Raw genomic sequence first — 24,013 nt, 5'->3', positions numbered from 1 at the left:
CCATCTCCAGAGTTTTTGATTTTGTAGGGCTGGGGATAGGGCTTAAGAATCTGCATTTTCATGAGTTCCCAGATGATGCTGTGGTCTGCGGGTCATACTTTGAGAACCACTTCCCTAAGCCTCAGATTCGTCATATGAAGCATAGATAATAGAATTTACCCAATAAGATGGTTGCAAGAAAAAAATATGATCTGTAGAAGAGCTTATAATAGTTCCTGTACATGGTAAATACTCAGATGTTGACTATCATAGTGGCTCCTTAGAAAGACAGGGATTACGGAAAATGTAAAGGAGATTATCCAGATAAAGGGGGTATGTTTATAAAGTGAACATCTTATGCAGTCATATTTTGTCTTTTACTTTTATTATGTCACTTCTAAGTTAAAAAGCTACGCTAACTTCCTCTTGATTTTTTGAAACATATTTTTTCGTGTGTGCATTTGTCTGTATATGTATAAATATAATCTCTGGTTGTACATATTTAGTATCATACTTAATTAGCTAATCATACTTGATTAGCGATTACATCAGTGTATGTTCATGTATATAATCACACTCCCATGTAATCACTAACCAGATCAATAGACAACTTTTCCAGAACTGTGGATGTTTACTCTTCTCTCTGAGCTGTTTGGGAAAGGCAACCGCTATTCTGACTACTACCACCATAGGTTAGTTTTGCTTGTTGTGGACTTCATATACATTGAATCAACTCAATTAGAGTTCTTGTTGTATGGTTTCTTTTACAACTACAGTTTGGGGACATGAAGAATAAAGGTTCTGTGAACAGATGTGCATGCATCTTTTGCAGACCGAAGCACTGATTATCGTGGGGTTTCTAATCGGAGGTAAAATTGCTGTGTCATAGAGCACATGTGCTTAGTCAGCTGTAGCGAAAACCACCCGCAAGTTTGGCAGTGGTGTTTTCTCAATTTAAATTTATCTATTTATTTATTTTTGGCTGCGTTGGGTCTTCGTTGCTGCGCGTGGGCTTTCTCTAGTTGCGGCGAGCGGGGTCCACTCTTCGTTGCGGCGCGTGGGCTTCTCATTGCGGTGGCTTCTCTTGTTGCAGAGCTCGGGCTCTAGAGCGCAGGCTCAGTAGTTGTGGCTCGTGGGCTCTAGAGCACAGGCTCAGTAGTTGTGGCACGCGGGCTTAGTTGCTCCGCGGCACGTGGGATCTTCCCGGACCAGGGCTCGAACCCGGTCCCCTGCCTTGGCAGGCGGATTCTCAACCACTGGGCCACCAGGGAAGTCCCTGTTTTCTCAGTTTAACTCGTACCACCATGTAAGAGTTGTTCTTCATTGTGTGAAGTGCTTGTGCCCGTCTTTAATTTTAAGCATTCTGATGGGGGTGTCGTTTTTTCTGTTCATCAGGTTCTTAATTTGCATTTCTCTGAAGTCTAATGAGGTTGACGGTCTTTCAGTATGCTTATTGGCTATTTGGCCGTTCCTTTTTTGAAGTGCCTTTTCCAAATCTTTTGATTTCTTTCCATTGAGTTTTATCTTGTTTTAATATGTCAGGGAGGAAGAAATGTTCCTCTACCCTTCTAGGTTCTTCTGGCTGGCCTAAGAATTGACATGAGACTGATTAACAAGAAAAAAATCGGACAGTTGTTTAATACCATATGTATAAATGGGAGAGGGTCAGGGAGACTGCGTAACTGGCCAAAATGGCCAAAACCCTTACCTTAAGTACCATCTTCAGCTAAAGACTGTCGACTAAAAAAATATTTTCACCACCTAAAAGTTGAGAGTTATGTTATATTCGGGGGATATGCTGAGGACTTCAAGCCTGGGAGTCAGGGTCTCAAGTAACCCTGAGAAAACTGCTCTGAGGAGGCGAGGGGGGAGCTAGGATATACAGGAGTTTTGCAACAAAGGGCAGGTGGTAGGAACAAAAGGTTACCGTTAATAAAAGACAACCAGATATCTCGAGTTAAGGCACTTAGCACTTTTCTATGTATGGGAAGATGCAAGAGTCTGGGCTCACTGAAACCATTCCTTTGATAGGCACCTCAGCTATCTGGGGCCAGGATCCTGCGTTTTCTCATCCTGAGTTCCCTCAGGGCTCACCGTGGGGAGTGGCTGCAGTCTGATGGCTGCTAGATGGCAGGTATTCTTTGTTTCCCTCCTGAGTTCCCTCAGGGCTCACCAGCTCACTGGTGGCTGGTGGCTATAATCACTGATGACTGTGACATCCTTTGTTTACTGATATGGCAGGAAATATTCCATTTCTCAAGACAAAAGAGGATGTTGTGGGTAGCGGTTTGGGACTTCAAAGGGGAGAAAGGCAATTCACATGAAGACGGAAAAGCAAATGTTTGGTAAACAAGTGTTTGCTGGGCCAGGCAGGAACATAGAGTGGACTCTGGTCTCCAGGCTCTGCTGAGTTTCCCCTGCCACACTTAGCTCGCGTTCTTTGCATGTACCTCTGGTGGTAGCTCTATTCCAAGAAGAGACCCTCTGTCTAAAATTTTTTAGGAAGTTAGGGGGAAAGTCAAAGTTTCTTCCTGAGTCTTTTGGGCCTCCATTGTTTTCAGCTCAAGAGACTTTTTTTTGTTTTTTTTTTTAAACATCTTTATTGAAGTATAATTGCTTTACACTGGTGTGTTAGTTTCTGCTTTATAACAAAGTGAATCAGTTATACATATACATATGTTCCCATATCTCTTCCCTCTTGCATCTCCCTCCCTCCCACCCTCCCTATCCCACCCCTCTAGGTGGTCACAAAGCCCCGAGCTGATCTCCCTGTGCTATGCGGCTGCTTCCCACTAGCTATCTATTTTACATTTGGTAGTGTATATATGTCCATGCCACTCTCTCACCCTGTCACATCTCACCCCTCCCCCTCCCCATATCCTCAAGTCCATTCTCTAGTAGGTCTGTGTCTTTATTCCCGTTCAAGAGACGTTTTGGGGTACCAAGTTTTGCTCCCCTACAATGGAAGCTGTAGAACAGTTTGGAAAGAACTGATACTATAATACAGAGCCTTCCAACTCATGAATGTTATTTCTCCATTTACTGATGATTTCTTTTCTTTGTTTCTTTTTTTCTTTTTGGGTGTGCCACACGGCGCAGCTTGTGGGATCTTAGTTCCATGACCAGAGACTGAACACAGGCCCTTGGCAGTGAAAACACGGAGTCCTAACCCCAACATTTTTTTTTACAAACTTGTGGCTCTCAGGGGAGAGATCGGATGCATGATCCTAGACTTATTCTTAGGTATTTGGTGTATATGTATGTAACTCTTCCCCCCAGCATATAGACCTGATCAATTCAGTCACTTCTAATAGCGTGTGTATTCTTTGGGTTTACTTTTTTTTTTTTCTTTTTTTAAAATATCGTGTCTTTTTTTTTTATAAATTTATATATTTATTTATTTATTTTTTGGCTGTGTTGGGTCTTCGTTTCTGTGCGAGGGCTTTCTCCAGTTGCCGCGAGCGGGGGCCACTCTTCATTGCGGTGCGCGGGCCTCTCCCGTTGCGGAGCACAGGCTCCAGACGCGCAGGCTCAGTAGTTGTGGCTCACGGGCCTAGTTGCTCCGCGGCATGTGGGATCTTCCCAGACCGGGGCTCGAACTCGTGTCCCCTGCATTGGCAGGCAGCTTCTCAACCACTGCGCCACCAGGGAAGCCCCGGGTTTACTTTTGACATCACAGTTTAAGATGGATGAGCCAAGAAGGCAATACAGACTTAAATAGGAGAATCTCTATGAAACTCACATATTATGCTAAGTGAAGGAAGCCAGACACAAAAGGCCACATTTTATAATTCCGCGTGTGTGAAATATACCAAATAGATAAATCCACCAAGACAGAATGCAGGTTATTGATGGCCAGGGACTGGGGAAGGGGGAAATGGGGAATGAATGCTTGATGCATATGGGGTATCTGTTTGGGGCGATGAAAGTCTTCGAACTGAATAGTGGTGTTGGAGTTGCATAGCTCTGAAAATGTTTTCAATGCCACTGAATCGTACACATTAAAGTGGTTAAAAATGTTGTGTATTTTACCATAATAAAAATAAAGTAGACTCAGGAATACTTAAAGTTCTCTTTGTCTGCCATAATGTCTAATCTAGGAAGCGCAAATAGCCCTGTGGGTCGAGCTTTCATCCATGTGGGTTTAACTAAGTGTTCACAGTACAAAGAATAGATAACTCAAAGCTGGTGCAGCCGAATCTGGCCTCTACCCCGATACCGAATTAAATCTCGGAGACAGAGTTTTGAGTGAAGTAGAAAAGAATAGCTTTATTGCTTTGCCAGGCAAAGGGGGCCACAGCGGGCTCATGCCCTCAAAACTGTGCCCCCCCCCCCGCCCCCTTGGAGAGCGTAGTGAGAGGTTTTATAGTAATGGTTCAAAGAGGCCGTGATCAGCTTCATGGACATTTCTTCTGACTGGTTGGTGGTAAGTGGAAGTCAGCGTCATCAACCTTCAAGTTACAACTGGTCTGGGGTGTACGTGCTTTTGGGCAGCATATCATCATTAACTATTAACTTGTCCCACCTGGAGGGGGTTTCAGTATCTGCAAAACAGCTCAAAGATATTGTTGTATGTATTCCTTGATGGGGAACCAGGACCTTGCCCCAAGGCTGCACAAATGTTTCTCTTGACTTGTTTCTCCCTGGTCTCGCATCCCCTCCTTCCCCCTAATTAACAACTGCTTGAATCTGCTCCTTAAAGCTCAGGGAAGGTCATGGAGGCTGAATGAAGGCTATTTCCTCTAATCAAGAAATGGGGGACACAGAAAGGCTTGGTGCCCAGGAGTCCCACAGGGCCCTGCTAGGTATCATTGGGAGAGGCAAAAGGAGACTTGGGGGTTAGAAAACGCAGGTGGGGAACTACCGCCTTTTTTTTTTTTTTTTTTTTTTTTTGGCCATGCAGCATGCAGGATCTGAGTTCCCTATCAGGGATCGAACCCACACCTCCTGCATTGGAAGCACGGAGTCTTAACCACTGGACTGCCAGGGAACTACTGTCTTATAGTCGTAGCTTTGGTGTTTGGTCGTGTACGTGGTAATTTTCCTCTTCTTGGTTCCTCATTTCTGGTGTAGGGGAGCAAAACTTACCACTCCAGAATGTCTCTTTGGCATGCAGATTATTTCAAGCTGAAAAACGATCAAGGCCCAAACTACTCAGGAAGAAACTTTGACTTCCTCTTAACCACCTAAAGACTTTAGATAGAGACCCTGTTCCCAGAACAGAGCTATCACCAGAGATGTCTGCAAAGAACACGGGCTAAGGGTGGTGGGGAAACTCAGCAGGATCTGGAGATCAGAGTGCACTCTGGGTCCCATCGTTCCTGCCGGCCCAGCAAACATTTGTCTACCAAATATTTGCTTTTCCATTTCCAAGTGTATTTCCTTCCTCCCCTTTGAAGTCCCAAACCATTACCCTCAACATCTTCTTTTGTTTAGCTGAGATGGTATTTAAGGTGAGGGTTTCAGATATTTTGGTGAGTAATTCAGTTTTCCTGGGTCTCTGTCATGTATATGTTATTAAAAAAATTTTTTTTTCTCTTGTTAATCCATCTCATGTCAATTTAATTCTTAGACCGGCCAGAAGAACCCAGAAGGGTAGAGGAACATTACTTCCTCCCTGACACTGGTCCTTTACAGTATGAATTTTCCAGCTGAATGTAATCACTGCCACCCCAATTCTCTCCCATTACATATCAATATAGGTGAAGAGGAGAGAGAGAAACACGATGGAGAAATTTTCTATCTGGAAGAATACACTTTGGCCAGGAGATGATGGTGGTTTCCACAGCAACATTACCCAGAGAAGCCCAAAGTTGATATCATACTTGAAGCCCCAGACGTCCGTACAGTCAATGCCACTTACAGTGGTGCTGCACGGTCCTGCCGGCATCGGGAAAACCACGGTGGCAAAACAGCTGCTGCTGGACTGGACACAGGACGACCAGGCAAAGACATCCAGTTCCGCCTTCTATCTCAGCTGCAAGGACCTCAACCACAAGGGGACGTGCACTTTTGCAGAGCTGATATCTGCAAACGGGCCGGATTTGCAGGATGCCATTCCGGGGATCCTCACCCAAGCACGGAAAATCCTGTTCATCATCGACGGCTTTGATGAGCTGAGAGTCCCCTCGGGGGCACTCATCCATGACATATGTGGCGACTGGAGGAAGCAGAAGCCAGTGCCCGTCCTCCTGGGGAGTTTGCTGAAGAGAAAAATGTTACCCAAGTCCACTTTAGTGATCACCACCCGACCGGGGGCCCTGAGGGAGCTCCGGCTCTTGGTTGAACAGCCACTCTTCATAGAGATCGAGGGGTTCTTGGAGCTGGACAGAAAGGCATATTTCTTGAAACACTTTGAAGAGGAGACTCAAGCCCTGCGAGCTTTTGACTTGATGAAGAAGAATGCAGCTCTGTTCCGCATGGGCTCAGCGCCTGCTGTGTGCTGGCTTGTCTGCACGTGTCTGAAACGGCAGATGGAGAGGGGGGAAGACCCTGCCTCGACCTGCCACACCACCACGTCCCTGTTCCTGCGTTTCCTCTGCAGCCAATTCACAGCAGCTCACAGCAGCTGCCCCCGTGATTGCCTCCAAGCTCCGCTGAAGTCTGTGTGCCTCTTGGCTGCTGAGGGCATATGGACACAGACATCTGTGTTTGATGGAGAAGACCTCAGGAGACTTGGGGTAAAGGAGTCTGCCCTCTGTCCTTTCCTGGACAAGAATATTCTCCAGAAGAGCAAAGACTGCGAGGGCTGCTACTCTTTCATCCACCTCAGCGTCCAGCAGTTTCTTGCCGCCGTGTTCTATGTCTTGGAGACTGAGGAGGAGGAGGACGTGGGTGGCCACAGGTGCCGCACTGGGGATTTGCAGAAGCTGCTGTCCAAGGAAGGAAGACTGAAGAACCCCAACCTGACCCAGGTGGGCTACTTCGTATTTGGCCTCTCCAACGAAGAAAGGGCCATGGAGCTGGAGATGACATTTGGCTGTCCAGTATCGATGGAGGTCAAGCAGCAGTTACTGAAATGCAGATCAATGCCCTGTGGGAAGAAACCCTTCTCAACCATGGACACGAAGGAGATTTTGCATTGTCTTTATGAATCTCAGGAGGAGGAGCTTGTGGAGGATACAATGGCCCCCGTCACGGAGATTTCTATCCACTTGACAAATACATTTGAAATGATGCAGTCTTCTTTCTGCCTTAAACATTGTCAAAACTTGCAGAAAATTTCACTGCAGGTAGGAAAGAGGATATTCCTGGAGAATGATACCACGTGGAAATCAGATGCTCACGTTGAGAGGTAAGAACCCATTTAAAAAAATATATATTTTTTAATGTTACTAGTTCTCCCATCTTCAGCCTCAGCCCACACTCTTTTAGGAAGAGGACAGAGTCCCTACTACTCGCTATGGCTTAGGCTCAGAATTCTCTGGAATGTCTGGCTGAAATTTCTTCCCGCCAACTCGCCATTAAAGTTGGGAAACATGATGTTCAGATCAGGAATGGGGGCTTTGGAACCTTACTTTGTTTTAGTATTATAGTTTTATAGTATACTACTATATATTATACTATAATACTATAATATATTATAATACTATAGTATAGTATAATACTATAGTATAGTATAATACTATAGTATAATACTATAATATAGTATACTGTAATACTATAGTATAATACTGAAGTATTATAGTATTATAGTTTCCGTGTGGCAAATGGGCTCAGGGCACTCTAGACATTTCACGTAACTTCCCTCCCTTCCAATTCTTTCAAAAAATTTGTTTTAATACATAGCCACCATGCTGTACATTACATCCCAGGATTTAGTTATCTTATAACTGGGTGTTTGTACCTTTTGATCAGCTCACCACTTTTTTTAAAAATAAATAAATACATAAGTTTATTTATTTATTTTTGGCTGCGTTGGGTCTTCGTTGCTGCACGCGGGCTTTCTCTAGTTGTGGCGAGTGGGGGCTACTCTTCATTGAGGTGCGCGGGCTTCTCATTGCGGTGGCTTCTCTTGTTGCGGAGCACGGGCTCTAGGCACACGGGCTTCAGTAGTTGTGGCACACGGGCTTCAGTAGTTGTGGCTCGCGGGCTCTAGAGCGCAGGCTCAGTAGTTATGGCGCATGGGCTTAGTTGCTCCGCAGCATGTGGGATCTTCCCAGACCAGGGCTTGAACCCGTGTCCCTTGCATTGGCAGGCGGATTCTTAACCACTGCGCCACCAGGGAAGTCCGTTACTTGTCTTTTCGATGATAGTCATTCTTACAGGTGTGAGGTGGTATCTCACTGTGGTTTTGATTTGTGTTTCCATGATGATTAGTGATGTTGAATATTTTTCATGTCCCTGTTGTCCATTTGTATGTCATCTTTGGAAAAATGTCTATTCAGGTCCTCGGCCCACGTGTTAACGGTAGTTTTTCTTTTCTGTTGAGTTGAGTTGTATGAGTTCTTTATATATTTGAGATAATAACCCCTTATCAGACATACAGTATGCAAACATTTTCTCCCATTTAATAGGTTCATGTTTATTTTGTTGATGCTTTCCTTTGCTGTGCAGCCTACCAATTCTTGTTGCTTTTCCTGTACGTGCTTTTCACAGGTGCTCTTGTCGATGCCTTCCTCCTAGGTCACAGCACGACCATCATTCTCTTCATCTCTGGGCAGATCTCTGCTCTGTGTTCAGTTCAAACAAGAACCTGAACTTTCTGGATGTGAGGGAAAGCTTCCTGAGTCACTCCTCAGTGAGGATTCTTTGTGAGCAGATAACCCATGTCACCTGTCATCTCCAGAAAGTCGTGTAAGTAGCAGCTGATCTTGCAGTGGTGATCCCCAGATGTTTTCAATGTGGGAGCAGTATTGGAATGCCCAACCAGGCTCTGACCAGCCAGGTGCTCAGAATGCAAAGAAATGAAATGGTTACTATCCTTAAATGTGTCTAGTTGGAGAATCGTATTATATTGAGTCATTTTTATGAAATTTGGCTGGGAGTTTGGATGTTCCCATACGTCTGCTGCGGGGCGTATTCAAAACTCAGCCTATAGAAAATATAGCCACATGCATGTTAGAAGGAGAACTGGGTGGGAATTGGGGAAATATTCCAGAGAGGAAAGTTTCAAATATGTGCGTAAGAAAGTGTTGATGAAGCAATGGTGCACTTAAGACTAATGTGTGGGATGGGATTGAGAAATTAGTCTGAGTAGGGTAGGTTGTGGCAGAAGCGACTTAAGACGTGGGTCACCTGGGCAGGTGATTATTAGCACATCCTTCTAAATCAACACATGTTCTTTTTGATAATAGCCATTCCGTCAGGTGAAGTGATATCTCATTGTGGTTTTGATGGGCATTTCCCCAATTAGCGATGCTGAGCATAATTTTCATGTGATTATCTGTTGGCTATCTGTATGTTTCCTTCCCAACAATGCCTATTTAGATCCTCCACTCATTTTTAATTGGTTTGTTTATTTTTTGATATTAATCTGTACGAGTTCTCTATTTGGGATATTAACCCCTTACTGGATATATTGTTTTGCAAATATCTTCTCCTATTCAGTAGATTGCCTTTTTGTTTTGTTGGTTTCCTTCACTTTGCAAAAGCTTTTCAGTTTATAGTCCCATTTGTTTTTTGTTTTGGTTTGCTTGTCTGAATATACAGATCCAAAAAAATATTTCTAAGAGCAATGTCAGAGAGTACTGCCTGTTTTCTTCTTGGAGTTTTATGGTTTCAGATCTTAAGTTTAAATCTTTAATCCATTTTGAGTTTATTCTTGTATGTGGTGTGAGGAAATGGTCTGGTTTCATTCTTTTACATGTAGCTGTCGAGTCCCCCACTCCCCAAAGGAAAAAAAAAAAAACAAAAGGAAAACACAGCATGTATTCAGGGGATAAACTTTATAAGTTATGTTTAAAATTACACAAATACATTGAAACTTCCCCCAAACCAACATACCTTAGAAGGCTTAATTAAGCCACTGAAAAGGTTGTGTTATTTACTTGGACAAATTGCTATGCCAAACGTCAGCTGACTGTACCTGCTGATGTCAGGTGACATGTATCTGGTTCATCTCAGAATGCCATAGGACTTGTGTGTACAAGGCCACAAAACTCTAACGTAGGTTGGTGCCAGCAAAGGTGGCAATTTCTTCTGTATGACTTTGAAAAGTTTACATTGTTCTGGTTTTATAAGGTGTGCATGAGAGAATAAAAACTAGGAGGTACATTTAATTTGTTCCACTAAGAGTTTAGGATCCTTTAGGCAGGAGCTTTGAACAGTAGCATCTCCCTTATTCTGGCTCTCTCTGTGCTGAAATTTAATTTTGAACTTCTTCTGAATGAGCCACAGGGAATGTTCATTATCTAAAAGTGAAGCGTTGAGGGTTATAAGACCAAATGCCTGTTTATGGAGAAAAGTATTTGATAGTGTGTGTGGGGGGGTGAATTGCCAGGTTTGGAGGTACTAGATAAAAACAGATTAAGAGGACTTTCCTGGTGCTGCAGTGGTTAAGAATCTTCCTGCCAACGCAGGCAACATGGGTTCGATCCCTGGTCCGGGAAGATCCCATATGCCACAGAGCAACTAAGCCCGTGTGCCACAACTACTGAGCCCGTGGGCCTAGAGCCCATGCTTTGCAGCAAGAGAAGCCACCGCAGTGAGAAGCCCGCGCACCTCAATGAAGAGTAGCCCCCACTCGCTGCAACTAGAGAAAGCCTGTGCACAGCAACGAAGACCCAACGCAGCCATAAATAAATAAATAAATAAATAAATAAAAATAATAAATAAATAAATAAATTTATATAAAAAAAAAAACCAGGTTAAGAAGCTCTAAAAACAAAAACGAAAATGAAGATCTGAAATAAGATCGTAACAGAGGAGGCAGTAATCCAGGTGTTGATTTTTTTTTTCCCCCTCAAATTAGGGTGGATTAAGCATGCTTTAAAAAGAGGCCCTGACAGAAGTCCTTTCCCCAGTTATTTCCTACTATCTACACAGGAAAACTTACGAGCTAGCTTCATTATTGTATAACATGAGGTTGATAGAGTCTTATTCTCAAGAAGGTGGCACAGTTAGGTGCTGGGAAAATCTTTTTTAAACACTGAAATGTTTCTTGAAGCCCAGAGTTTGATTAGAGAAAACTACATTCCACTTAAGATTTATTCAAATCCCATTTAAAATCCTACAGTCATGCTAGATGACAGGAAAATAAAAAACAAACAACGCTTTTTTAAAAAAAAATTTTATTGTATAGTTGATTTACAATGTTGTGTTAATTTCTTCTGTACAACAAAGTGATTCAGTTATACATATATATTCTTTTTCATATTCTTTTCCATTATGGTTTATTACAGGATATTGAATATGGTTCCCTGTGCTATACAGTAGGACCTTGTTGTTTATCTATCCAAATATAAATAGTTTGCATCTGCTAATCCCAAACTCCCAATTCTTCCCTCTCCCACCGCCCCTCCTCCTTGGCAACCACCAGTCTGTTCTCTATGTCTCTAAGTCTGTTTCTGTTTCGTAGATATGTTCGTTTGTATCATATTTTAGACTCCACATATAAGTGGTATCATATGGTATTTGTCTTTCTCTGCTTGGCTTACTTCACTTAGTATAACAATCTCTAGGTCCACCCATGTGGCTGCAAATGGCATTATTTCATTCTTTTTTATGGCTGAGTAGTATTCCATTGTATATATACCACAAGTTCTTTACCCATTCATCTGTCGATGGATATTTAGGTTGTTTCCATGTCTTGGCTATTGTAAATAGTGCTGCTATGAACATAGTGGTGCGTGTATCTTTTTGAACTATAGTTTTGTCTGGATATATGCCCAGGAGTGGGATTGCTGCATCATGTGGTAACTCTATTTTTAGTTTTTTAAGGACCTTCCATACTGTTTTCCATAGTGGCTGCACCAATTTACATTCCCACCAACAGTGTAGGAGGGTTCCCTTTTCTCCACACCGCCTCCAGCATTTGTTATTTGTAGACTTTTTAATGATGGCCATTCTGACCGGTGTGAAGTGGTACCTCATGATAGCTTTTATTTGCATTTCTCTAATAATTAGTAATGATGAGCATCTTTTCATGTGCCTCTTGGCCATCTGTATGTCTTCTTTGCACAAATGTCTATTTAGGTCTTCTGTCCATTTTTCAATTGGGTTGTTTTTGTTGTTGTTGTTTATTGAATTGTATGAGTTTGTGTATTTTGGAAATTAAGCCCTTGTTGGTCGCATTGTTTGCAAATATTTTCTCCCATTCTGTAGGTTGTCTTTTCATTTTGTTTACAGTTTCCTTTGCTGTGCGAAAGCTTGTAAGTTTGATTAGGTCTCATTTGTTTATTTTTGCTTTTATTTCTATTGCCTTGGGAGACTGACCTAAGAAAACGTTGGTATGATTTATGTCAGTATGTTTTGCCTATGTTCTCTTCTAGGAGTTTTATGGTGTCATGTCTTATGTTCATGTCTTTAAACCATTTTGAGTTTTTTTGTGTATGGTGTGTGGGTGTGTTCTAACTTCATTGGTTTGCATGCAGCTGTCGAATTTTTCCAACACCATTTGCTGAAGAGACTTTTTCCCATTGTATATTCTTGCCTCCTTTGTTGAAGATTGACCATAGGTATATGGGTTTATTTCTGGGCTCTCTATTCTGTTCCAGTGATCTATATGTCTGTTTTTTGTGCCCGTACCATGCTATTTTGATTACTGTAGCTTTGTAGTATTGTCTGAAGTCTGGGAGGGTTATGCCTCCTGATTTTTCTTTTTCCTCAGGATTGCTCTGGCAATTCTGGGTCTTTTGTGGTTCTGCATAAATTTTAGGATTATTTGTTCTAATTCGGTGAAAAATGTCATGGATAATTTGATAGTGATCACATTGAATCTGTAGATTGCTTTGGGTAGTATGGCCAATTTAGCTATATTAATTCTTCAAAGCCAAGAGCATGGGATATCTTTCCATTTCTTTGAATCGTCTTCAATTTCCTTTATTAATGTTTTGTAGATCTCAGCATATATGTCTTTCACCTCCTTGGTGAGGTTTATTTCTAAGTATTTTACTTTTTAATTGTGATTTAAAAAGGGATTGTTTGTTTACATTTGTTTACATTTCATTGTTAGTGTAAAAAATGCAACCTATTTCTGTATGTTAATCTTGTATCATGCTACCTTGCTGAATTTGTTGATCAGTTCTAGTAGTTTTTGTGTGGAGTCTTTAGGGTTTTTTTTATATATAGTATGTCATCCTCATGTAGTGACAATTTTACCTCTTCCCTTCCAATTTGGATTCCTTTTATTTCTTTTTCTTGTCTGATTTCTGTGGCTAGGACTCCCAATACTATGTTGAATAGAAGTGAGAGTGGGCATCCTTTTCTTGTTTCAGATTTTAGTGGAAAGGCTTTCAGCTTTTCACCATTGAGTGTTATATTGACTGTGGGTTTGTCATAAATAGCTTTTATTATGTTGAGATGTTCCCTCTATACCCACTTTTGTAAGTTTTTATCATGAATGGGTGTTGAATTTTATCAAATGCTTTTTCTGCATCTATTGAGATGATCATGTGTTTTTTTTCTTTTCTTTTGTTGATGTGGAGTATCACATTGATTTTGCATATGTTGAATGATCCTTGTGACCCTGGGATGAATTTAACTTGGTTGTGGTGTATGACCTTTTTTATGTGTTGTTGGATTTGGTTTGCTAATATTTTGAGAATGTTTGCATCCATATTCATCAAAGATATTGGCCTGTAATTTTCTTTTTTTTGGTGGTGTCTTTGTCTGGTTTTGGTATCAGGGTGATTGTGGCTTCATAGAATGTCTTTGGGAGTGTTCCTCCCTCTTCATTCTTTTGGAAGAGTTTGAGAAGGATTGGTATAAGTTCTTCTTCATTAGTTTGGTAGAATTCACCTGTGGAGCCATCTGGTCATGGACTTGTGTTTGTAGGGAGTTTTTAAAATTACAGATTCTATTTCACTTCTAGTGATCAGTTTGTTCAAATTATCTATTTCTTTTTGATTCAGTTTTGGTGGGCTGTATGTTTCTAGAAACTTGTCCATTTCTTCTAGGTTATCAAATTTGTTGGCATATAATTGTTCATAGCATTCTCTTATGGTTTTTTGTATTTCTGCAATATCAGTTGTGATTTCTCATCTTTCATTTCTTTTATTTGGGTGTTCTCTTTTCTTCTTGGTAAGCCTGGCCAGAGGTTTGTCAGTGTTGTTTACTCCTTCAGAGAACCAGCTCTTGGTTTTATTGATTTTTTTTTCTATTTTTTAATCTCTATTTTATTTGTTTTCTCTCTGATCTTTATTTCCTTCCTTCTGCTGATTTTAGGTTAGGTTTTGTTCTTTTCTCTAATTCTTTTAGGTGGTGGGTTAGGTTGTTTATTTTCGATTTATCTTGTTTCTTGAATGCCTGTATCACTATGAACTTCCCTCTAAGAACTGCTTTTGCTGCATCCCATAGATTTTGCAGGGTTGTTTTCATTGTCATTTGTCTCAGGTATTTTAAAATTTCTTCTTTGATTTCATCATTGACCAATTGGTTTTTTTAGTAGCAACTTGTTTATTCTTCATGTAATTGTTTTTTCTTGTTTCTTTTTCTGTTGTTGGTTTCTACTTTCATGCCGTTGTGGTCAGAAAAGATGCTTGAAATAACTTCTATACTCTTAAATGTGTTGGCTTCTTTTGTGCCCTAGTATGTGGTCAATCCTAGAGACTGTTCCATGTGCACTTGAAAAGAATGTGTATTCTGTTTTATTGGGGAGGGGGATGTAATGTCCTGAAAATATCAATTAAGTCTAACTCTTCTATTGTATCATTTAGGATCTCTGTTGCTTTATTGATTCTCTGTCTAGAAAATCTGTCCATTGATGTCATTGTGGTGTTAAAGTCTCCTACTGTTATTGTATTCCCATTAATTTCTCCCTTTATGTCTGTTACTATTTGTTTTTTGTATTTGGGCACTCCTATATTGGGTACATATATGTTGACGAGTATAATATCTTTTTCTTGTAATGATCCTTTTATCATTATATAGTGTCCTTTATCTTTCTTTATAGCCTTTGTTTTAAAGTCTGTTTTGTCTGAGTATTGCTACCCTTGCTTTCTTGTCATTTCTGTTTGCATGAAATATCTTTTTCCATCCCCTCACTTTGAATCTATGTATGTCCTTTGCCCTTAAGTGGGTGTCTTATAGGCAGCATATTGTAGGCCCTTGTTTTTATCCAATCTGCCACTCTGTGTTTTTTTTTTTTAAAAAGGATAGTTATCTTTTTTAAAAAAATTAATTTATTTTTGGCTGCGTTGGGTCTTTGTTGCTGCGTGCAGGCTTTGTCTAGTTGCGGCGAGCGGGGGCTACTCTTCCTTATGGTGCGCAGACTTCTCATTGCGGTGGCTTCTCTTGTTGTGGAGCGTGGGCTCTAGGCATGTGGGCTTCAGTAGTTGTGGCACGTGGGCTCAGTAGTTGTGGCTCGCGGGCTCTAGAGCGCAGGCTCAGTAGTTGTGGCGCATGGGCTTAGTTGCTCCGCAGCATGTGGGATCCTCCCGGACCAGGGCTCGAACCCGTGTCCCCTGCATTGGCAGGTGAATTCTTAACCGCTGAGCTACCAGGGAAGCCCCCACTCTGTGTTTTTGATTGGAACGTTTAGTCCCTTGACACTTAAGGTAATTATAGATAGATTTGTATTTATTGCCATTTTAAACCTTGTTTTCCCATTGATTTTGTATTTCTTCTTTGTCCCTTCCTTTTTCTTTTTGTCTTTCTTTTTGTGGTTTGATTTTCTTTTGTATTATACTTGTGTTCTCTGTTTGGTTTTTATGAAAAATATGGAATGCTTCACAAATTTGCTTGTCATCCTTGCACCGGGGTTATGCTAATCTTCTCTGTATCATTCCAATTTTAGTATATGTACTACTGAAGTGAACACCAAACAACTCTTAATGGTACTTACTTTCAAGGAGTCTGTGATTTATTTGCTGACTTATAAACCACAACTTACTGTAGCCTAAATGAAAACTGCTTTGTGGAAATGCAAATGACTACATGGGGATAAAGTAGGAAGTGATTTATTCTTACTGGAAAAAGTCAGGCATTGAGGAGGAGGGAAAGTTATATGTGAACTGAATGTTGAAAGAAATAAAGGATAAAATATTGTCTGAGAGGAAGAAAATTTTCTCTATACTTCTAGGTTCTGGCTGGTGTAAAAGTGAATTTGACATGAGACAGATTAACAGGAGAAAATCAAACATTTAATAGCATGTATACATGGGAGAGACCCAGAAAAATTGAGTAACTACCCCAGTGGCTGAAATCTTCACATTAAATACTACCTTCAACTAAAGATGATAGAGGATGTTGGGGGTAGTTGTTTGAGACTTCAAAGGGGAGGAAGGCAATTCACATGGGGATGGAAAAGCAAATGTTTGCTAAACAAATGTTTGCTGGGTCTTGCAGAGACGATGGGACACAGAGTGTGCTCTGATCTCTAAGAGTTTACCCTACCACACCTAGCCCATATTCTTTGCAGAGATCTCTGGTGATAGCTCTATTCCTGTAACAGTCCCTCTATCTAAATTATTCAGGAAGTTAGGGGGAAGGTCAGAGTCTCTTCCTGAGTATTTTCAGCCTTGATTGTTTTCAGCGTGAAATAATATTCACATCAAAGAGACATTTTGTAGGGGAGTAAAATGTGTCACCCCAATACAAAAAATAAGGATGGGGATATTTTCTCTGAAAATCAGCGTGAGCAAAGACAAGGGTGTATCAAGCCCTTTGCCATCCAATTCCATCTTCCTTCCCATCACCATATACTACATCTGTTAGTAGTCTGTCCTCCTCTATCCAGCTATCGCTCGGTTGACTCGTCCTTCAGTTCAGCTTACCAGACCAGCTCCCCATCCCTGTCTTGACTTGTGACGTCTCATCCCACTATGTGTTCTCAGCACCAACCATCTACAGCACTCAAGATGGAATGAATCCCTTCTTTTTATTTTCCCTAGGATTAAGAACGTCTCCCCTGCCGATGCTTATCGGGACTTCTGTCTGGCTTTCATTGGTAAGAGGACTCTGACACACCTGGTTCTGGAAGGCAGTGTCCACAGTGATGAGATGCTGTTGCTGCTGTTGTGTGAGATCCTGAAACATCCAAGATGTAATCTGCAGTATCTGAGGTAGGTCTCCTGTCATTGCTGTTCTCAGCATGGAAAGGATGCTGTGAGCTCTGTAAACAAGAAAGAAGAAGGTGGCCACTCTGATTGGGTACCATGTTAAACAGGGGAACATATTCTCACATAGAATATGGATGGCATGTCAGCCTATAGTCTTTCCCCAGCCAGCTAGCCTTCTGCATTGAATAATGAGTCCTGAATGCAAGGAAACACTCAGAATTTTGTGTCATCTTCTAGCTTAGGGACATGGCATCTCAGATTGCATGTTACCTACCTGTTGTGATTCAGAGTAGCCATCAGCCTTAATTGGTCACTCAGTGATGCTGTAGAAACATCGAGTGTTCTGGTTCCTGGTAGCTCACTGGTTTGACAGATTCCCTTATCCTCAGTGAGATCTCGTAATGAGTGCTCTGATTATCATCACCCATCGTTAGGGTACCATTCCACCCCGCCTCCACTTAGTTGAGTAGCAACGTGATGTACTGGCTAGTGACACAGGTTTTTGGATTTGGGAACCTTGCTTTGACATTTATGACCTGTATGATTTTGAGCTGTTCCCTCATCCATGAGATGGGGTTTTGAGGATTGAATGAAACATGGGATGTGAACTGCTTTGCATAGGCACCAGGCACAAATGGCAGCTCTTACCATTATGGATGATTTCTGATGGTGCTGTCTTTCATTAAATTAGAAAAAACATCTATTACTCTGAAGTGTTTTTTTTGTTTGTTTGTTTCTTTAGATTTTTATTCAAACAAGTAGAGTTGACACAAAAGAGTCTTGAGAAATGTGGGTAGTGAAATAACAATTGAAAGTACATGTTCTAAGCATGATATTAAAAAAATCAGATTACAGACTTAGATTTAATGTTTGTATGTTTTATAAAATCTCAAATATATAGAAAACATTCATTTTGAAATTCTTGAGGAAATTATACTTCATAATTTATGGCAAAGAGGTTTACTAGTTGACATAGTATAAAAGTAAATGTTCACTCTGAAGTTGTGATAAATGACATTTCTAAGCGGATATACTGAGGCTCCAGAATGACAAATGGCTGGTGCAGAATCTCCTGTTTTTTGCTCATTGATTTGAGACACTTTACATACCACCTTGTATTCAAATTATGTAAACTTATAATGTCCTTGTTATAGGTTAAGCTTTGAGGGAAGAAAGGTACTGATTTTAAGAACTCCAGTTTTGCTTATGACATACATTCTAATAGGCAGAGTATATGGATTGATTATATCCTTTTTTTGCATGGCAAAGTATCATCTCTCCCCAAAGAACAGATGAAGGGGAAAAAGAATATTAAAAAGTTTAACTAACTTGTGAATATTTTGAACATTAGGGGCAGAGCCATTATTTAGACGAGCTTGTCCTGGGGTCCTGTACTCTGATTTGTGTCTACAAGAGCAGCTGAGTTTCCGACCCAGTATAATGGATTGCCTCAATGTTCTCTAAAATAGCTGCACCACATTCATATTTCCGTCAACAGAAGGAGTTTGCAGTTATTCTTCTTCTTGCAACACAAACTCAAACTTTGGACCTGGCTGCCTAAGTGTCAAATTGTATCTTCTTGTTTTAATTAGCATATTCCCATATAACTTATGAAATTGAACTTTTTGAGTTTCAGGCATCAATTTTTTTTAAAAGTTTTTTTGTGATGTGGACCATTTTAAAAGTCTATTGAATTTGTTACAATATTGCTTCTGTTTTATGTTTCGGTTTTTTGGCCCTGAGGCATGTGGGATCTTAGCTCCCCGACCAGGGATCGAACCCGCACCCCCTGCATTGGAAGGTGAAGTCTTAACCACTGGACCACCAGGGAAGTCCCCAGGGATCAAATTTTTTTTTCAATAGAATCACATTTAAATTTAAGTGGGATTAGGATAGACTCAGGTCAGGGAAAGTGATATGAAAAGTGGGGTTTGAGAAATAGCCGGCCATGTTGGTGAAACTTCACACAGAATTGCGTTACTGATTTTTTTTTTCCTCTTAGAGATGAGGCTGGGTGATGATCAAATGGCCACGGAGATACTTGAAGAAGCAAAGGAGATCAGTTCTCTAATAGTTCAGGCCAGGGTTTGACGCATGTTGCAGTAGAATGACATGAGAATCAAGGATGCAGTCTCCAAGCATAATTAGCTGACAGGGTCTCTTTGTCCTCCCAGAAGAATGACTTTCCCCCATTTATCCCGCAGGTTGGGTTCTTGTTCTGACACCCCTCAGCGGTGGGCTGATTTCTCCTCGGCCCTCAAAATCAACCAGTCCCTGAAATGCCTGGATCTCACAGCCAGTGAGTTTCCGGATGAGGGTGTCAAGTTGCTGTGTTCGACTCTGAGACACCCAATGTGTTTCCTGCAGAAATTGTCGTAAGTCTCTCCTCTATTCCCGTGGAACATCTTCATTTTAGGTCTGGGGCCACATAGAGAAGAGCGATGGTAAGACCAGACTTACAGGGCAAACCCTATGGGACCTCTTACTGATGGAGACATCTGGTACCCATTTTGGTCCCAGGTGGATGATGCATGCATTTTTGCTTGCCCTTCTCTCATTTCTGGTCCTTCAGGCTTTGATCACTAGCACAGGATAGAGAGGGTGGGGACTTGCATTAAGGGCTGTCAACTGGGAAGTTTGGACTTTGGAAATGTCTTACCACTTACGTGGTGCTTTTGCAGGTTGGAAAACTGTCACCTTACAGAAGCCTGTTGTAAGGAGCTGTCTTCTGCTTTGATTGTCAACCAGAGGCTGACCCACCTGTGCTTGGGCAAAAACAACCTTGGCGTTGGCGGGGTGAAAATTCTGTGTGAGGGCTTGAGTTACCCCGAATGTCAACTACAGACCTTGGTGTAAGTCCCTGCTGGCTTGTGTGTGTGTGTGTGTGTGTGTGTGTGTGTGCATGTGTGTGTATTGTATATACATTCACACACCTGCATTCAAGTAGGACAGAAACAAGAGTACTTAATAATTCCAATTGAACGAAACCAGCAAGATCCTGGTGGAAATTAGGGAAAGAACAGTTAGAAACAGATGTTAATGTTTGCATGTCTTTAAGAGTAAGGTTGACCTTCCAGCCTCTTCCTATTCTGAGAATTTGAGATAAGCAACTGGCTCTCAGGTCCGAAGTTCTGTGTATATTCTGAAAATTCACATGACATCTTCCAGCAAATGGGAGTGGATTGAATTATATAGTAGGGTTCAAGACTGGAAAGGAAACCAGGTATTCAATTTATAGTGGCAGAGAGAGAAAAGGAGAAGGTCATATTTCTGCTTCAACGGTATTCATTAGAAGAATATAAAATTTCCTATATGATGTCACTACATAGACTGCTCTGTTTTACAGAGTTGATTTAGGCATCTAAACAACAACAAACATCTGATGCATATAAGCACTTATTGTGTATCAGGTACTCTACTAAATTTTACGAGACTTTTTAATCCTTACAACCACAAGCAATAGTTACCTTTGTTTCAATTTTGCCAATTAGCTAATTAGAAAACCAAAGTTTAGCCACTTAGTTTGCCTATGGTCACATCTGTGTAGTGGGTATGAAGCCCCCTCTATAAACTGAGGTATCAATGATCATTACCTTAAATACATAAAGGCAATGTTTGACCAAACCTCCAGTTTGTAGGCTGTCAAAACTTAATTTTAGATTTTGTTTTAGCTCCTCTCCCCAGGCGCCCTAGATTCAAGTATGGTTTTAAGGTCTCACGTCATACAAAGCATGGCATCTTTTGGTCCAGTTGTCATCCAGCTGCGCTTTGTCACGTCACTTCAGGCTCTACAGCCTCTGTCGCTATTATGCCGTACTTGGGGCACAAGGCTTTTTAGGGGCGATTGCAGGTCCACCTGCCTAACTGTACCATGGGAACATCCTTCTCTGTGGTCAGGAGGATTTGTAGGAGTGTAAGCTTGGAGGATTCTGCAGTGTTTACATTAGAGACATAGCCACTCATATCAGGAATGCTGTGCTTTTGATGTACCACAGTTATGCTGGGACAATTAAATACAGGACTTGAAATAAAACATAAGGCAGGGAGAATGGAATCCCAATGACCTAACCATGCAGAAAATAAGTGAGGCCTCAGATTCAGTCTCAGGTCTGTCTGAATCCAGAGCCCTTCACCTATGTGATATGCTATCATGCTGGGAAAACCTGTATCGTAGGAGATGCGTGTCTGTTTCTCCATGATAAAAGGTGGCAGACAGAGGCCAGTTTAACACTCTGCCATCTAGGCAGGGTAGACGTAATGTAATCATCATTCCACGTGTTTTGTGTTTTTATGTAGCCTACCTGAAAGCATATGGCTCAAGGTAGCGTATAAGTGACGCTGGAAGTAACAGCCATTTCACAGGATGTGTGTCACGGAGGGATAACAGACTTCTCTTCATATGACTATACTTGTAGGTTGTGTCATTGCAACATAAACAGACATGGCTGCAAATACATCTCAAAGCTTCTCCAAGGAGACTCCAGCCTAACAAACTTGGACCTGGGTTTCAACCCCATAGCCACTGGATTGTGCTTTCTCTCTGAAGCTTTGAAGAAGCCAAATTGTAACCTGAAATGTCTAGGGTAAGTTGCTTTCTTCATTTTAAAGATGTTTTGGAAATAGGTAATCTTTCAGAGATTTTGGAATACAAACTGCAATAGTATCACTCTTTGTCCAGTTTTAGGAGCAAACCCCGGCAGAAATTGAATACAGGTAACTGGGTGTTTACGAAGTTGATCAGAGGGCCAGAGGGAGTGGTTTGAAGTGGGAATAGCCTCCAGTGAAGTAGACTTCAGGATCGCACTGCTTCTGGTGGGATCCAGTGATCAGGACACAGTGGGCCTACCCCAGTTCATTACCCAGGGAACTGTAGATGGATACTACCCTCAGGATATGCAATGGCCCCAACAGGATGGCGAGCCTTGAATCACTTCTCTCTTCCAAGTCTGTCAAAGGTATCTCATTGATGCAACCTACTTTGCAACCAGAACCCTAATGGAAAGAGAATCTGGGTTATATAAATGTAAAGACTTCCTCAGCCTTGAGCAGAGAGCACACTAGGATATACGGTGGTTTTGTTTACTATCCTGGCATCTTGGCTGTACCTGGGGAACTTAAAATTCTTGATGGTCATGCTTCCCCCAGATGAACTCAGTCTTGGAGGAAGTGGAGCCAGGTATCAGAATTTTTAAGGATATTCTGGTTGATTCTAATAGTCAAGTCTGAGCTCCTCTGAAGTAGAAGTTGGAGAGGAAAATCCATGGTATCCACAGATGGGAATTCATCTCTCTGGATCACTGAACACGAGCCCAGCACCATAGCGAAGGCATTGAACAGGGGCTTTGACATCAGAAGTTGGTTCAGATCCCATCTGATATTAATTAGCTGTGACTTAGGACATTTAACTCTTCCCTTACAGAATGGACAAGTCTTCTCTATGACCCATCCTGGTAACAGTACAATTAATGCATTTGGTGAATTACTTTGTAAACGCATCAGCCTCATTGTACACATTTGTACACATTTTTATAAAACAAACATGTGAATCCATATTTGCTACCAAGTCTCAGACCATTGTCTATGAGGGACCCCCTTCCTGTCTGTCGAACTTCATCTCAGGCTTTTCTCCCCACCTTGGTGTACATCACTCAACTAGCCTCTCAGTTCCCAGGACCCACCCAATTCTTTCTCCCACTGCAAGGTCTTTGTCCTTAGAGTTTTAAAAAAATTTTTATTGAATATAGTTGATTTACAATCTTGTGTTTCAGGTGTACAGCAAAGTGATTCAGTTTTATATATATCTTCTTTTTTGGATTCTTTTCCATTGTAGGTTATTATAAGATACTGAGTATACTTCCCTGTGCTATACAGTAGATCCTTGTGGGTTATCTATATTATATATAGTACCGTGTATATTTTAATCCCCAACTCGTAATTTATCCCTCCCCCCCACCTTTCCCCTTTGGTAACCATAAATTTGTTTTCTATGTCTGAGTCTATTTCTGTTTTGTAAATAAGTTTATTTGTATTTCGTGGGTTTTTCTTTTTTTTTTTTTTTGACTAGAGCATACAGACCGTGGAGTTTGCAGGGCTGTCTGCCAATACTCCTCACCTTAGTTATTTTGGGGGAGAACAAACTAGTTTTGATAGTTCAGAGGTCTTCTGACTATCCTATTGCAGCATGATCTGTTCTCTATAACAAATAATAAAGTGACTCTAGTATTGTCCTGCCCAATCACCAGAACTATACATTTTTTAAACACTTATTTTTATGGAGGGGGAAATTCACACGACGTAAATGAACCACTGTACACTCAGTAAACAACTCAGTGGCACTGAAAATACTTGTGTAACCACTGCCACTGTCCAGTTCTAGAACTTTCTCATCATCCCCAGTGGAGAACTCTATTCCCATGAAGCCGTCACTCTCCATTCCCTTCCACTCCTGGCAACCACAAATGTGTTTTCTGTTCTAAAGATTGACTTATTCTGTATATTTCATATGTGGCTTTTTGTGTCGGGCTTCTTTCAGCTAGCATAATATTTTCAAGGTTTAGCCACATTGTAGCAGGTGTAAGCATGTCATTCCTTATATGGCTAAATAATATCCCGTTGTATGGATATACCATGTTTTGTTCATCTGTTTACTTGTTAATTTTATTTAGAGAGAAATTGAATCTATTTTCTGTATCCCCAGTGGCTATCATAGTGCCTGGGGCAGCACAAGGATGGTTAGAGACTCTACATATAGATAGATGTGCAGATGGTACAGTGGTCAAGGGCATGTGGCTGAGGGGTCATTCTGGCTTGAGTTGGCTAACTAGGGTATATATAAGCTGGCATGAGCTGTGTCTACCCCAAAGAGTGTCTCCCTC

The 24,013-nt window shown here is 41.3% G+C and overlaps 1 protein-coding gene and 1 non-coding gene across 2 annotated transcripts in view; one reads left to right on the top strand and one right to left on the bottom strand.

Annotated features, from left to right (window-relative positions):
• Positions 1 to 5,831: 5,831 nt before the first annotated feature.
• The window catches only part of NLRP7 (NLR family pyrin domain containing 7), a 40,730-nt gene continuing 22,548 nt past the window's right edge, over positions 5,832 to 24,013 (top strand). The window contains exons 1-6 of the mRNA XM_061173769.1: positions 5,832 to 7,273; positions 8,605 to 8,775; positions 16,971 to 17,141; positions 19,343 to 19,513; positions 19,820 to 19,990; positions 21,554 to 21,721. Coding sequence (XP_061029752.1) covers positions 5,832 to 7,273; positions 8,605 to 8,775; positions 16,971 to 17,141; positions 19,343 to 19,513; positions 19,820 to 19,990; positions 21,554 to 21,721 — 2,294 coding nt within the window. The remainder of the gene's footprint in view (positions 7,274 to 8,604; positions 8,776 to 16,970; positions 17,142 to 19,342; positions 19,514 to 19,819; positions 19,991 to 21,553; positions 21,722 to 24,013) is intronic.
• LOC133079243 (U6 spliceosomal RNA) lies at positions 15,792 to 15,898 on the bottom strand. Its single transcript, XR_009698123.1, has one exon. It is a non-coding gene; the product is annotated as a U6 spliceosomal RNA (small nuclear RNA).

This window comes from Eubalaena glacialis, chromosome 18 (genome assembly GCF_028564815.1).
Source record: "Eubalaena glacialis isolate mEubGla1 chromosome 18, mEubGla1.1.hap2.+ XY, whole genome shotgun sequence".
Lineage (NCBI taxonomy): Eukaryota > Metazoa > Chordata > Mammalia > Artiodactyla > Balaenidae > Eubalaena > Eubalaena glacialis.
The sequence above is the reverse complement of the archived record's forward strand: the minus strand, read 5'-3'. Positions and strand labels throughout refer to the sequence as shown.